At 38.1% G+C, this 15,886-nt stretch overlaps 1 protein-coding gene across 3 annotated transcripts; it reads right to left on the bottom strand.

Moving 5' to 3' along the window:
• Positions 1–1,294: 1,294 nt before the first annotated feature.
• Positions 1,295–15,530, bottom strand: LOC105052256 (uncharacterized). 3 transcript variants are annotated; one of them, XM_010933015.4, is made up of 12 exons: positions 15,063–15,529; positions 11,466–11,629; positions 11,042–11,165; positions 10,832–10,961; positions 7,616–7,680; positions 5,585–7,524; positions 5,063–5,302; positions 4,889–4,981; positions 2,212–4,760; positions 2,018–2,104; positions 1,822–1,926; positions 1,295–1,716 (listed from the first exon to the last, which is right to left on the bottom strand). In XM_010933015.4, the coding sequence occupies exons 1-12, from the start codon at positions 15,215–15,217 to the stop codon at positions 1,663–1,665; spliced, it is 5,706 nt and encodes a 1,901-aa protein (XP_010931317.1). In that variant the 5' UTR covers positions 15,218–15,529; the 3' UTR covers positions 1,295–1,662. The 3 variants fall into 3 exon arrangements, with proteins under 3 accessions (XP_010931317.1, XP_019709008.1, XP_019709007.1); XM_019853449.3 differs by having other exon boundaries at positions 4,889–5,062; positions 5,153–5,302; XM_019853448.3 differs by having other exon boundaries at positions 4,889–5,302; positions 15,063–15,530.
• Between the last annotated feature and the right edge of the window lie 356 nt (positions 15,531–15,886).

The following is a 15,886-nucleotide window of genomic DNA, read 5'->3' as shown; positions in this document are numbered from 1 at the left end:
AAGAGTTTAACATAAACCCAGGTTGAACCAGAATCAAGCATGCATCAATATGACCTAATTTGCTTGCAGTTTTCAACCCTAGATAGATCTTCAAGCAAGCAATTATGATAGTACTGACATCAAGCTTTAACTGCTCCCCCACCCCCGTCCATATGCCGGCACTAGTTCAGACATACGCATGAGACCTATCTTTGTCTCAGCATACCAGTCACAAGAACCGGTGCAAACAAAACGCAGGGGCATGCAAAAAAATTGATCAAATCATAAATCAATCCGAATCGCTAATTTCGATTTGATTTGAATCAATTTTTTTCAAATCCGATTCAATTTTGATTTAAAAAATTTTAAAAATCCAAAAAATCATTTCAATTTTGATTTCAATTTGAAAAAATCTAATTTAAACATAAGCGGTTCATTTAAATTTTGTTCTACCCTATAAATTTATTATTTTTATATTTAACCCATTTAACCCATCTTATAAACTGCCCATCATATAAACCATCAATTTTGCATGATTAGATAAAAATTAAAATGAATAGCAGCTTATTTAACCCATCCTATAACTATATATTTGATATAAGCCCAATAACTCAAAACCCAATAAATCAAACCAAACGAAAAATTTTTCAGTTCATTTTGAACAGATTTTTTTATGGTCAATCCGATTTCGATTTTAAAAAACCCATTCAAATCAATTTGATATGAAAATTGATCACAAATCAATCGAAACCTTATACCCCCTGACAACATGCAACGTCTAAAGACTAGCTCAGACATGGTGAGATCAATGGTAGTCCCTGCATAGCCAGTTCCGACACTAGTTCAAACATATACAAGTTCCCACACACCCAGTGCCGAGACCAGTTTGAACATATACTAGTTATGCTTGTGATTTGCTGTACGTGATTCAGTTTGTTGCTGAAAACATTTCTGATATATAGATAACTTGGAGTAAGATCAAAATGAGTCCAGCCTGCAGATATGTGAACTAATGCTTAACCTCCCAATGCTCACAAAGCACCTATTGCTCACCTGACTTTAAAGTTACAGTCTGCATCGTTAATTGCAGCTCTGAGATTCTAAGGTTCCAATCTGGTGCAAAAGCTGAAAGTGAGGAACCAGATATGAAATCTGCAGTGCACATTAATTTTCCGCAACCTTTGGTCACATAAATACTGCACTAAGTCTGCGCTGGCGGGCAACAAGACCTGCATAAAACCAGGAAATACTGGACTCAAGAGGAGCTCTATAAACTCCAAAGATCTAAGCGCCTACAAAATCTACACACCAAAAATTTTATCACTTGCAATTACATTGAGCAACAAGGGCAAGGTCTGCCTTACCTCACTGTATAGCCCTCACTGGTGAATACAAGCTGACTAAAGAATACATTTTGACACAGAAGAAAAGATCAAAAAGAATATTATATACATCACAATATATACACATGAACCAAACCACTTCCTTTTGTGGTGATCCTTTGGTTTATGCCTTGTTATCACTGATGCATCTCATTTCTGTCAGTTCAACAACGGTATAGCTCAAGGAAGACTCACATGATTGGCATGTTTCTGATATGGAAAGCTCCAAAAGTTCGAGAAGTGATTGGTGCTTACTAATCACTCAAACTGCACTGTAATAGTTTCAAGAAATGGTCCATGCTTAAGAATCACTCCAAGTATCTTTATCATCGTCTTCATCACTTCCCACAAATGCCTATACCAAGAATATGTTTCTAAGATTGTTAGACACAGAGAGAGAGAGAGAGAGAGAGAGAGAGAGAGAGAGATTTAATTTCTAGGTTGTTGGTCAAGGATCAACCTGGCGGATTGCATTTGCTTTCTCTATGATAGCAGCAACCTTTAGATTTGTTGGAGGACCCTTGACGTTTGATTTTGTGACAACTGATGGTTTCAGGTTAAAGGACTGATAAAGAACAAGTAATCTTGAAGTGAGAACCAGATGTGGCCCTTGAAAAAAGGGAAAGGAAATGGAAATCCCATTAAGTGCAACATACCTTGTTTCTTATCTGCTCTAGTAATGAATCCCTTTCATCTGCCTTTGGCTTATTGGAAGATAGAACCATCTCTGATACCTTTCTCATCTGCAAAATCATTGAAACACAAGATAACAGGGTGGAAAAATCTTATGGAATTCTTATCTGGTATAGGTTTTTAGAAATATAAGCCTGCTGCAGTAAACAATTATTACCGTGCTTCTATCATGAGCAGCGACAGCCTCAATCAGAGGATCTCTCAGCCGACTACGAATGGAATGAGGCTCTACATTTAAGTTCTCATCATCTGGTGGTGGTAAAACATCAAATTGAGAACATTGATTTTCTTCCCTCAAAGTTACACAACCAAGCTTAGGCAACTCAGGTGCTGTTGTTGGTATTCGCATTGATGATTGCAGAAGCTGCATATTTTCACCTCCACAAATTCCACAGCCATGCTGATGCTTCTCATCTTCTCTATCTGATCCAACCAAGAATGGGTTCAAAGGCTGCACAGTCTCTCTGTCTAAACTTAAGTGACCATGCCCTAACTCTTGAGATGTCTCCGACTCTAAACTTGTTAGCAACCAATCACGTTGAGAACTTGCATCCTCTGAAGGCTGTAGTATTTCTCCATGTAATACTGTGGGATGCTGAGAGATCTTATCATCCAATATCGATAATGATGCAAATGGGTTTGATGGCTGCAACATCACTTCCCCCACTTCATCATGAATGGATAGTTGCTTCTCATTTTCTACAACTGGAACTATTAAAGAAGGGGTGGAAGGATGCACAGTTTTCCCCTCCAAAAATGAAGCATCATGTTGATAACTCTCATCACCAGCACTAGGTGGCAGTTCAGAAAACCTAAAGGGATGCATCTTTTCTCCATCTGATTTGAACAAATCATGCTGAGAACTCTTAGCTTCCAACACCGGCATAACAACAACTTCGTTTGCCAGCTTAACCATTTCACCTTCATCTTCCAATAAACCATGTCCATGCTTCCAATCTGCAGCTGATGCTGCCATTAGCGAATTTGTTCCACTCAGAGATTGAAATAAATTTCCACTTGATGATAGAGGGCAAAGTTGAAGCTTCCCCCTTCTCCACTCGAGTGGGGGGAGTGGGGGAAGCGGAGGTGGTTCTTTGACACCTTGTAAAGGAAAACTGGAGGCCGGTTCATCAAACCGTGGCTCAAAGGGCAATTGAGAAGAAGTTTCCAAAACGGCAATGTCAAAGCTTGCAAAGGGTGGTAATGTGACAGCTGAAACATTAGAAGCCAAAGAACTTGAGATACCTGCAGAACTGCATGCAGAAGAAACATAAGTTTCTGGCTCCGCTTGCCCACACATGGCTTTGTTCAATGGTGATATATCCAACTCACTAACATCTCCATCACTAGCAGAGTCATGGGACCTCTGTTCTGGCCCTGGTTCTGAAAGTTCATCATTAAGGTCAATAGAACTAGTTGGAATGCCTGGATCAAGATGCTCACCCTCTTGATGTACAGGGAACACATTCAGTTCACTGACAACCTGTGATTTGGAGGCTGCTTCTTCGAGTGGAATTGTTGGTTCTGAAAGGAAATGAATAGTTGGAGGCTTCTCTTCTGCACTTTCACAAACACCATGTGGCAAAGCACTTAAACTAAGATCTTGTTTGCTTTCTGAGGAACATCCTGAATTTACTTCATTGTTATCAGAATGCAGATCTTTTTGGACACCTTCAGATAGTTTTGTTTGGCAAACACCACTGAGTAATCCAGAAGCAGATGGATCAGATGAATCTAAAATGGATAACTCAGGGTTGGAAGCAGTAGGAGCAGACACAAGTTGATCTTCCTCACTTGAAGGAAGAGTCAAGTGCGGAGTGCTTTGAGAATCCAATGCTGTTGTGTCCTTTGGACTAATTGTCTCTTGGTTCTCCACTACGTGCTGGTACAGAAAGGCATCATCAGGAATACTATTTTCTTGTGGCTTTACTAGAAGGCCTAATGTTTCTGGAGTATAGGTTGAAGAAGGACGTGCATTACCATTGTTATCATTAAAAATTGCATTCTCAGCTGCCAGGTCATCACACTGTGCAGGCCCTCCTGTCTGCAGTGTATTCTCCTGAGAGAGATGTTCTGTGGGCTCATCTAGCAATTTCAAATTATTATCAACAGGAATGGGACATTCAATCAACTCATGGTTGGGAACACTACACTGCAACTGCACATCAGTAGGACAGGTGTCTTCTACAGAATACAAATGGGTAAACCCTGCTGAGACCACATGAGGGAACTCTTGAGGCTCCTCAGCATCAGAAAAGTACTCCAACTCAGGGGACAGTGTCTTGGGCATTGAAATATTAACCTTAGCCATTTCTTCAGCATTTTCAAGGCTTGAACTCAAGCATGCTAAATGTTCACTAGGTGCAGCTACTTTTTCCATGCCTGCAGCTGAGTCTTCAAGGTGAACAGTAAAGCTGATATCAGGGGACAAAGAAGGGATGGTAGCTGATATGTTCCCACCTAAATAAGCTTCTGTATATTGTTTCATAGATTCATGCAGCTCTCCTATGCACCCATTTGAAGGAAGTGTTAAGTCTTCTCCAAATCCTGTAGGAACCTTTCCAAGAGTACACTCATCTCGTGCTTGGGAATGATGATTGGTCATGTCCAGTGTGATTGCCTTATCTTCTGAATTTAGCTCTACAGTATAGTCTGAAGGACGTCTATTTTCAGGAACATCTTCATCTTTAGTCTCAAGGCATGAACCTGTCATATTAAATAAAATGCAGAAGAACTTCAGAAATGAGTTCTGTCTATTTAAAAATTCTTCAAACACCATGTCATCATTTTCTTGAGAAGGAAGTTCAGAGGTCTGTGCTCTGCAAGAAACTTACCATCGAACTCTTCAGCTATGTCATGACTGTCTTCCACAACGCCAGATGATCTCTCTGCATGTGCATCTTCAGGTTGCACACCATTTTCCAGATCTGTAACCAAGCCATCAAGATGTGAAGTAATAGAATTGATGGCAGGGGAAAAAGCAGAGATGATTGGTGATTTGCCAACACCTGAACAAGCCCTAGTATCAGGTTCCACTGATTCTTGTGACTCTCCTACTACAGATGCAGGTAATAAAATCAATAAGTCTTCAATACAACCTGAAGGAGCTTCTCTCAACATACTTCTGCATTCTATTTGAGAAAGGTGATCAGGCATGTCAAATGATTCTGCTATATCTTCTGAAATCAGTTCTTCAACATGCTCTGCAGGATGGAGCATTTCAGGATGATCACTCTCAAGAGGAAAACCTGCCATATCACATACAGTAAAGCATCAAAAGAAATGTTAAAGTATTCAGCAATTCTGAAAATAGCAATGCTATGTTAACATCAAATATCAAGACTCCTCTTTTTATGGGAAAAAAGACCATGCTGACAGGCAGCCAACACCAGCACCTGATGTTTGTCTCCCATGTTCAAGTCTTTATATTTGTTCATGGAGTTTTTATCATAGCATTTGCTATCAGAAGATGAATCATAAATTAGCATCAAGATATTTGGTGGCTTCATTAGCATCTAGTGCTTCATTACCTAAAGGTAAGCCATTTTGCTCCCTGGTAATGGATTGGGATACATAAGTACTCCATTGAGGATGAATGCTAACAAGAACAGAAGTTGAATCTATAACACAAGAATTAGATACAAAATGATCCAAAGAATTAAGTTCCATAGCCTCGTTATTTTGCCAGATCTCTTCAGTAGTTCTATCATGGGTTTTGCCAGGGCAAATTTCTGAAGCAGCAGGCAAATCAATAGAAACCATATTCATTTGGATTGGCTGTGCAACAATTGGACTAGTTCTAATATCTGAGTCAGAAACACATGCCATTTCACTCTTAAACATATTGTTCAAGCTCAATGATTTAGTGGAGTTATCAACAGAATCTGGTGCTGGAAAATGAGCTTGCAACTCTCGTTCCACCTCATTACTGTCAGAATCCTTTCCATGAGATTCCATGTTGAAGACACCCTGATCAGATTTTGCTGCATCTTCAAAATCTGTTTCAGTACTCATTTCAAAGGTTTTACCAGGGCATATTTCTGAATTGGCAGGCAAATCAAAACAAACCATATTCCTTTGAGTTGGCTGTGCAATAGTCGAACTACTTGAATCTGAGTCAGAAATACTTGTAATTTCATTCTTAAACATATTATCTGAGCTCAATGATTTGGTAGAGTTATTTTGCCAGAGCTCTCCAGGAGTTCTATCGTGGGTTTTGCCAGGGCAAATTTCTGAATTAGCAGGCAAATCAACAGAAACCATATTCCTTTGGATTGGCTCTGCAACAATTGAACTAGTTCTAATAACTGAGTCAGAAACACAAGCCGTTTCACTCTTAAACATATTGTTCAAGCTCAATGATTTAGTGGAGTTATCAACAGAATTTGGTGCTGGAAAATGAGCTTGCAACTCCCATTGCGCCTCGTTACCATCAGAATCCTTTCCATGAGATTCCATGTTGAAGACACCCTGATCAGATTTTGCTGCATCTTCAAAATCTGTTTTGGTAGTCTTTTCAAAGGTTTTACCAGGGCATACTTCTGAATTGGCAGGCAAATCAAAAGAAACCATATTCTTTTGAGTTGGCTGTGCAACAGTCAAATTACTTGAATCTGAGTCGGAAATACTTGTAATTTCATTCGTAAACATATTATCCGAGCTCACTGATTTGGTAGAGTTATCAACAGAATCTGGTTCTGAAAATTGAACTTGCAACACCTGTTGTACCTCGTTTCTATCAGAATCCTTTCCATGAGATTCCATGTCGAAGACACATGGATCAGCTTTAGCTCCGCTTTCAGAATCTGTTTCTATGTCTGATTCTATTGTATTCAATGCATCCACAAAATTATCCAGCTCACTACTAATGTCATCGGACCTATAGCCATCAACACCGCATTCTGATATGCCTTCAGCATTACCCAACAATTTGTTCTGACAGACCACCTGAGGTGCTGGAGAACTTTTTTCAGGTTCACCAGATACATCACCATCAACACTGCCTTCTGAATTATATCCAGACTCAGTGGACATTTCTTTTTGCTCCACAACAGGATAGTCTGAGTCAGTCATTCTTATTTCACCAAATGAGTCATGCAGTGCCTCTGACAATTCTTTATTCTTTATCTTCTGAGTCTCCAATTCATATGAAGACAACCCTGCGACTTCTATTTTAATAGGAGACTGAATTGGATTTAGGTCTCCAACTAACGTGCGATCAGCCAAAGCATCAACTACAATTTCATGTATTTCAGAAGCTGGTTCATTTGAATCAATTGGATTTACCTTTACGTGGGAGTGGCTTATGGAATTTCCAAACAAAATGTTCTGCTCAGATGAATGTATTTCAAGTAGATGCTCCATTAAGCATCTTTCATTGCTTCTCCGCATACCATTCAAGTGCCTAGATTTCAATCTCACATGCCTCAAAGTTTTCTCAGAAACTTGGTCAGAAGATATGGGCTGCAAACTGTATGCACCAATAATAAAGTTAAGCCAATAAATTGACATTATGTATGATAATAAGATCAGCTTGTAGATGAAATAAAAAAGGCGCTTACTCAGAGTCAGCATGGGGTGCCAATAAGGACTCAAGTGTTTGACCATTCTTCCACCGTGAACCCTTCTGAAAGAGAAATGATGAAGCAGGTTCCTTTCAAATTTTAAGAAATTGATAATTTAAACCAAGTGGTTGATACAGGTATGTTATAAAAAGTAGAAAAGAATGAAGAAAAAAAAATTTAAAAAGAAGGGAAGAGACAACATGAGGACTGTTAGGAAATAGAATAGCTCCTATTACATCTCATTAACATGAAAAAGTTTCTCAGAAAATACAAATTATAAAAATAAATCATGTCAAAATGGAGATGAGACTAGCACATATTATTTTAAAGAATGGTATCTTAACGCATAAGAATTTCTAACAAAATAATAATATAATCAACAGACTTAGCAAAATTATATGCAAGATCACTGTATTAAAGTGAACTAAAACGGGCATGGTACAGTCCATAGGTCCTTACAGATAATCTCTATCATATCCCATTGGTTACCTTACAGTGATAATAATATATTCGAATACTGTACGTTCAAAAAGCTTCTTGTTCCCACCAAACACCCAAGCCAAAGATTCTTGGAGACATTATGACCATTGAAAAACACATTTGCTGTATTCTGGCATCTTTCAAGTTTCAAAGCCATTGGGGGTTTGCAAATTTTATACCAAAGCAACCAGTTAATAATCAGACCACTAACTTGTGGAGTTAGTGATGGAACGTTTGCAAATTGCAAGTACATTGATATTATGCATTGACAATTAGCTATAACCCTGCACAGAGTCATGGTTACATTAAAATAACACCAAGCACAAAATACATACCAGCATTTTGCTCTTCCCTCTCACTTCCCACACATATACACCTCGTCTTGATAATGGCAAATTATAGAACAACAGCTCGTCCTCATAAACAGTGAAAGAATATGATGGATTCGGTCTTCTTATTAAGTCCACAATGTGCTAAATAGACAACACTAAGGAAGAGATACACATTGTGATGAAACTAATTATCAAAGTGATAATCAAAATCTCAATGCATTCCTCAAATAGGAAATTTTGTAAATGTGGAGATAAAGGGTATTGATTCCCTACCTTTACACCCTGCCATCTGCTCTTCATCCCAATAACACATGAACATTTTGTCCGTTCATGAAAGGTTGGGTTACTGGTGTAATTGTTGATATTTATTACTGGTGATTATAGTATAGCACAAAAAGAGCATCAAAGGCAACTCTTTGATAGGGAAGATGGCTACAAAGCCAAACAACCTCCAAAACATCATGAAATACCACCAGGAAGTCAGGTTGTTGCTTGAGTTAGAAAGAATATATTTCTTCTTGGTATTCTAGGTTAAGCAAGGGTCAAAAAAAAAGGACACAAAAGACAATTCTAGATTGCCAATTGACAGACTAATTGGTTCTCAACATCAGTACAGTATCTGGCCTCAAGCAAAGAGACAGAAGAGAATCAACAGGAACAAGTGATGGTCATATAAAGGTCCAAAAGGCACACAAAAAATGCTAGAGGTTGGACTGGAGATGAAAATTGGCTGGACAAATGAGTGATATGCAGAATGGCAGGTTCAGAGATGGTCAAACTGACAAGATTATTTTAAACACTGACAAATAAAGTAGGGCAAAGCCCTCTTTCCACACTTCACACCAGATTGCATGTGGGACTCCAAACAACGATCTTGTTCTTTGAAGGCCAACGCAGATTGCAAACCAAGGTGCAGAGAAACAACTAATCAATCTTACTATCACTACATTCTTCACAATCTGCTACTTTTGTGGTTAGTTTTGATTTGGATCTGTCCAACTGGACAACATAAGTTCCCCATGACCCATAAATAGGCAGTCACAAGAACTAGCAACCCAGTAGGACCTCATGCAATGGGACGAAAAAATGGAAAAAATCAGAGTTCAAATGAGATCAACCTCAGGTTGCCCAAAGTATCAACCTCATGAGCTACTTTTAGTTGTGAAAGTCTAGCTAACTCTAGCAATTCAGTTAATAGGCTTTTTTCTTTTCATCACTCCAAAAGAAAAAAAAAATTATCCTGTAGTATAGTGTCAGCAGTTTCAATAATCTACTAAAGCTGCCATCACTAGATAGCATTCTGCTGCCCAATTGTCATATAAGATAATTGCAGGACAATTTTCTAGCTAGTTATGCTCTTAACTGCCAAAACTTTGCTACAGAGAAAATCATTGAGAATAATGACCATTTTCCTTCAGTAATCAGCATGCCCCTTCAGCTTCTAAAATAAGCACATAAAAGCAATCAATAAAAATGTGTCAAGGAAGTTGCTCCCTCTTGGAAAGCAGGTAAACAGAACATATAACAAACACATCAATTTAAGCAGAAGACAAAATGTGCTCATGCCCAAGCTGCCACACCTCAAAAACAAAAGCACAACTAAATGATGTTTGAATCATGAGTTCTCTGCCTCCAAGGCAAAGAGAGCACCAGAATCCATGGTACATATGTCATTAATTTCCATTCATCCTTGAAAGTTATGTCACAAACATGAAGTCCTCAAGAAAAATCAAGAACTTGAGTAGATCAAATTGCCCCCATATCAAAACCTGACACTGTAGATGTCTAAACTTATTATAACTTTCATGCATGACCTAAGTCTATATTTCCCCAATCAATTCCACTCTATTCCAAAAGTCAAAGGCAACATCGTTCTTCAACCATTGTGAAGAGAGTATAAGCTATGGATGTCACCTCACCTTATTCCTAATCTAATCAAGGGTCCTCAAAGAGAGAGGGTTCATAGAAGAAAGAAAACAAAAGGAGACAAGAAGAAGATGAACGGACTCTTTATTTAAGGTTTATGAAGGCCCCTTGTCTACACTACAAACAAAGATTTTTTTTTTTGCCCAGGCTGAAGCCCAGGCCTCTAGGCAGACCAAGCCACTACTCACAGTACCGGGCTTGCTATAATCAGGGGTTGAAGCAAGGGCCAACATGCTGCAGAATCAAACCCTGCCCCTTGCCCCTTGCCCCTTGCCTAAAGCAGCAAGGACCATACCATCTGAACCAAAGTTAGGTGATTACATGATTAAGAAAGTCAACTAAAGTGTAATGCATTAACCAGAGGAAGAAGACAACACTACAAAATATAGCAAAAGATTTCTCACAGTACTCCAGACAGGCTGTATCACAAGCCTAACATGGCAAATATGTCATTATCTATTTTCTAAAATGTTACCTTGATCTTACGAGCTTTCTTTTCTCTTGGAAGCTCTATTTCCAGCATTCTAGAAGAGGGCAACTCCATCTTAAAGAAAGAGGGATCAGAATATCTTTTTAAACATGCCCCAGCACCAGCAACATCAAACCTAAAGGGCCAAGGACAAGTCGTCAGACAAAATTTGTAAATATCACAAAAGCAGATAAGATGATAGTATCAACATCATACTTGTCCAGTGTAAATAATCGAGGTGGACCATGACATTCTTCATAAAAGTCCAAGATAAAACGAGGCATATCTCCTCGTGTGATTAGATTCTGATCCATTTCAATATTAGAATGCCAGTCAATACCTACAGAATGACGACATTAACAACAATCATATGAATATACATGAACCAAAATGTAGAGGCTTTCAAGGAATTTTTTTAATGTTTCAGGATAATCAGTTAAGAGAAAAGATACGAAACAGTAATCCATAGCTAAGTTTCTTTTTTAACAATTTGAGTGGTTATTTCCTAAAACTACTGAAACCAAATCTGCATTGGCTTAACCGAACTGCAAACAGATCCAAGTTTTTAAACCTTGTTTGTGACTTTAAAAATACAACAACAGATTAGCATTCTTAAAGAATTTTAGAAACACACACTAACCATCATTGCAAGCAAAATTTGAATCATTAATCTGAGTGAAGAAGGCCTTCTCAATTGATGGAAACTCTGCCTCTAGCTGCTGGACACGAAGCATCAGCCCGTGCCCTCTAGCAGCAGTGGCTATCACTTCTTCATGCAAGTTATGAAATATCTCTGCAGCAAACCTGTGGCCGAAAAGCAACAAAACCACCTAGATTAGTGACTAATAATGCAACATAACTGTGAGCAAATTATAAAATTTTCATCATGTGGCGACAAAGGGAGGACCAAAATGCATGTCAGCTTTATGTCTTGGAAACAATAGAAAAAAAATGCAGATACACATATGATCAACTCTTAAATTGAGTAATAGAATGACTGTTTAAAAGCAAAGGACATAATAAGTTCTTATCACACGGAACTGTAAATTCAACACAACTGGGATTAAATTCCATCTTGTTATTATGTCCGCATGATCCATCTCTACCATGAAGATGCTCAAGCAGAAACATCCTTTCACAATGAAAAGGAGAACCTATGCATACCTAACTTAGATCACCAGGTTGCTACTTATATTGCCTCTTATGTGTTGTCTGTATCTAAATGTAATGCATTTAACTACGATAGGAGCTATTGAAATAGACCAAGAAAGAACTCCACACTCTCAATTCAAAAGTTTGCCATCTCATCATTATTGTCTATCATATGGTAAGCAGAGCTAGTAATGGAACCTTACCATTATTACAAGGAAGAGAAACTAAAATATTCAGAATAACTGGAAAGTATAGGATCTGTTACAATCTTGAACTAGGCAGAGGAAAGCAAAAGGTGATGTCAAGATGGAAATTTTTTCAGCTAACTGATTTTCTCTCTTTGTAGGTTGAATTACCTTAAGTTCCACAGAAAAAATAGTGTTCTTGTCCATGGAGCACAGGGAATGGAGAGGGGAAAGGGATATTACATGATATGAATCTACAGATATGGAAAAAATTGAAAAAGCAGGATACATTATGGCTAGAATATAATCACACAACCATGAATAAGTACTTTTTTTTTTGGCATATAAGTTAAAAAGCATCTGTAAAGCATAGTAGGTTAACTCGATAACATAGTCCATACTTTATATAATAGCATTTAACATTCAAAAACTCCATCATTTAGTTGTCATTCAAATTAGTAAACCATAATCCATACTCCATGTAGTAATATCACCATCACAAACTCCAAAATTGACCCTTCATCAATAAATGGTGTGAACATTCATAAAAAGGATGTAAGAAAATACTCCCCCCCCCCTCATCCGTAGAGGAATCGAACTCAAGCATATCCGGAAAGTATCTGAAGCCCTTTTAAAATTTTCAAAAATATGATAGTTAAAATAAGTATCTAACATGCATCCTAGAAGTACCCACTACCCAATAAATATGAGTATCAGATGCAATCTGAACTATCTGTGCCCTTTAGGTCCTCATAGCCTGTCTTGCTTTTACAATAGTTTTCCCTCTACTGCTTGTGAATCAGATATTCTGCTCATCTGCCTACTTGATAACATGCATCCCTTTTCTGTCTTCCTTTTCTTGTTGTTTCTTAGTCATTAGTTGTATTGCCATGGTCTATTGTATATTTATATACATTCAAGTGCTTGGTAGAATCTTTTGGTCTTCCATCCATTTTCTAAGTAGTGATAATTATCTACCTTGGTCATGTGCCTTTCAGAATCTAGAGTTCACTCCACCACATCTCTCTTGAGTCTGACAGCTCCCTTTTTATCAAGTATAGTCCTTTGATAATTTGTACAATTTTATATGTATCGTATATTGCTTTTACCATTTTTAACTTCTAGTTTGAAGATGTTTCACATAACAAACATATAACAAGTATTTTTAAAAAATTTAGTGGTTAACCATAAAATTTGGGCAGTCTTACTCATGCTTCTGCATCACATTTGGAAGTGCTACTATGCCATTTCATTCTTTGAACTAGCTCTAGTTCTCTCTCATGTTTTGTGCTGCCAAGGTCCCATAGATGTTTGAAGTAGCCCACCTTTTTCTGATTTATTCCAGTTTGTCGCACCAATTGATCATAGATAAATGGAATTTAGAGAGGTACTTTTTTCCACTAGACCTGGATAAAGTTATTCCAAAAAAATGGTAGAAAAAAGCTATTCCTATTTTTCCATTTTAAGCCCAAGTTGTTCCTCCTTGACTTTCCCATGATAACTCTGTTCCTGAACCAAAAAGGGACATTAATTTGATTCTTATCTGGTCCTTTTCTTCCCTTCTACATAGCCTGGGTCTTAGAAGGCTACAATTAGAGGCAGGTACTCCTTTCAGGTAGCAAAAGTTTTATATTGAACATGGGGTGCACTACTGTTTTTTCATGGTGGGTGTATTGATACTTCACCAAAATCCTGCTTTACTAATAATTTATTAAGAGTTTGGAGGCATTTTGGTGCTGATTCCAAGCAAGCTGATCAGCGACCACCTCATTCAAGTCATGATGCTGATTTTGCATATGACTCTTGGGTGGCTTGCCAATTTGTCATTGGGTATTTCCATCCTTTTTCTCCCTTATCCTTTACTCTCCAAAAACTCCATCAGTCATTTGTTTCCATAATTCTATTATACTCCTATAATCTCACTCTGATATAGCTCCACCAAAAGTGCCATGCCACATAACACTCAAAAGTGCCATGCCACAAACCTTTGAGTTGGGGCCTTTCTATCTATAGAGTTCATTCCTAACATAAGCCTCAACGTAATTGCACAATACTGAGATTGTGGAATCTTGAGTCAAAGATCCGTTTGTATCACAAAAGTGCAACAAATAGCTGATGTGTATTATAGCAAGTTACAGCAATTAGATTCTTTATGGGAGATGGTTTCTATAAGCCTTATAAACTAATTCTTCATGGCATATGGTCTCTATAAGCATTAAAAACCAACTTACCAAAAACAAGAGAGAGAAAGACAGATTCTTCACAGATAAGAGAGACAACCAGAACTTTTCAGTTTTTAAAGCAGACAATGTAAGTAGCATAACAACCAGAAGTCTTAGAAATCATGTTAACTCTTAACATGCCTCTCTGCACATAACCTAAGAACTCTAAATAAGAAACAATTCAGCTAGCATAGAGCGATATGGAAATGGAAGGATGGTTACCTTTTATCTGTGTCAATCATGATGCATGTAAAGTCATTTTATTTTATTCCATTTGTTATGAATTGTAACTTCTTCCACTTGATACATCCATTTATCACTATTTTGCTCAAAAAGGAAATCCGTGTCATAAAAAATTCTAAATTGATAATAACACCAACAGTATCCACTGATTCCTAATAGATCAAGCAAGAAAGAGCAACTAAAATTTCCACAAACCCAAACCCGTCATTTTTTATCTCTCCAAACAAATCCCAAAACCCTAATTATCCCCTTTCTTTCAATTATACTGGCTCTCAACGGAAATAAAAGCACGCACATTGCTTGAATCTACCCCAATATCTTAACCAAACCCCAATGCCCTGAATTTCCCTCCAAGAACCAGAATACCAACACCAAATCCACGCACCAAGCTTCAAGAAACACGCGAGAAGCTCGAGAAGTAAAAAAGACACTTACTCGGCGAGATCTCCGAGCTGCCTCAAGATGCCGACGAGGCCGGCCATGGCGACCCCTTCGAGAAGCGCCTCGGGATCATCTCTCTCCGCAGCTCCATAGAGCTCCGGATCCGCCAATCCGTACTCATTCCTTATCTGGTACCGGATCATCGGCATCTCTCCGACCCAAGAAGAAAAGAGAACAAAAACCACCTAATTTCGGAACCAGGAGCCCTTCTCCTCGCGGGATTCCGCTACATTTCCGCCATCGGAACTCCGCAACAGACCTCAGATAGAACGCGAGAGAGAAGAAGGGGGAGTGTAAAAATAGGATTTTTGTTGCCCCTTTGCTTTGCTTCTCTTTCTTGGGTCCTTTTTGGGGATTTTGAGAATGCAGCGAATATTCAGTGGAAACCAGAGAGAACCGAAAGCACTTAATGCGATCATCGAGAACTTTGCGCCATTCCAGGGGTGCAGCGTAACGCAGTAAGACGATGAGGCGGCAAATCGTGTCCCGCTTCAACCTGATACGGCGCGCCAGCGACCTAACGCAAGACGTGGCCCTCGGTGCCTGTTTAGCGTCTGTTCTTAATTTTTTTTTTTATTTTAATTATAAAATTATAATATTTTTTTAAATATTTTTTAATATTTAAAAAAATAAAAATATATTTTTTATAATAATTTTTATTTTTATCATTATTGCTACTCTATTCGCCACTATCATGATTGCCGTCTTCTTTATCATATTCACTGCTCCACCATCGATATCAATTTAAATTTTAATAATTTAATTTATTAATAAATTATCTAAATGTTATGTCGCTGTAGTTTTTGAAAAACATGAAA

The sequence above is a fragment of the Elaeis guineensis genome, chromosome 10, assembly GCF_000442705.2.
Source record: "Elaeis guineensis isolate ETL-2024a chromosome 10, EG11, whole genome shotgun sequence".
Classification (NCBI taxonomy): domain Eukaryota; kingdom Viridiplantae; phylum Streptophyta; class Magnoliopsida; order Arecales; family Arecaceae; genus Elaeis; species Elaeis guineensis.
The sequence above is the reverse complement of the archived record's forward strand: the minus strand, read 5'-3'. Positions and strand labels throughout refer to the sequence as shown.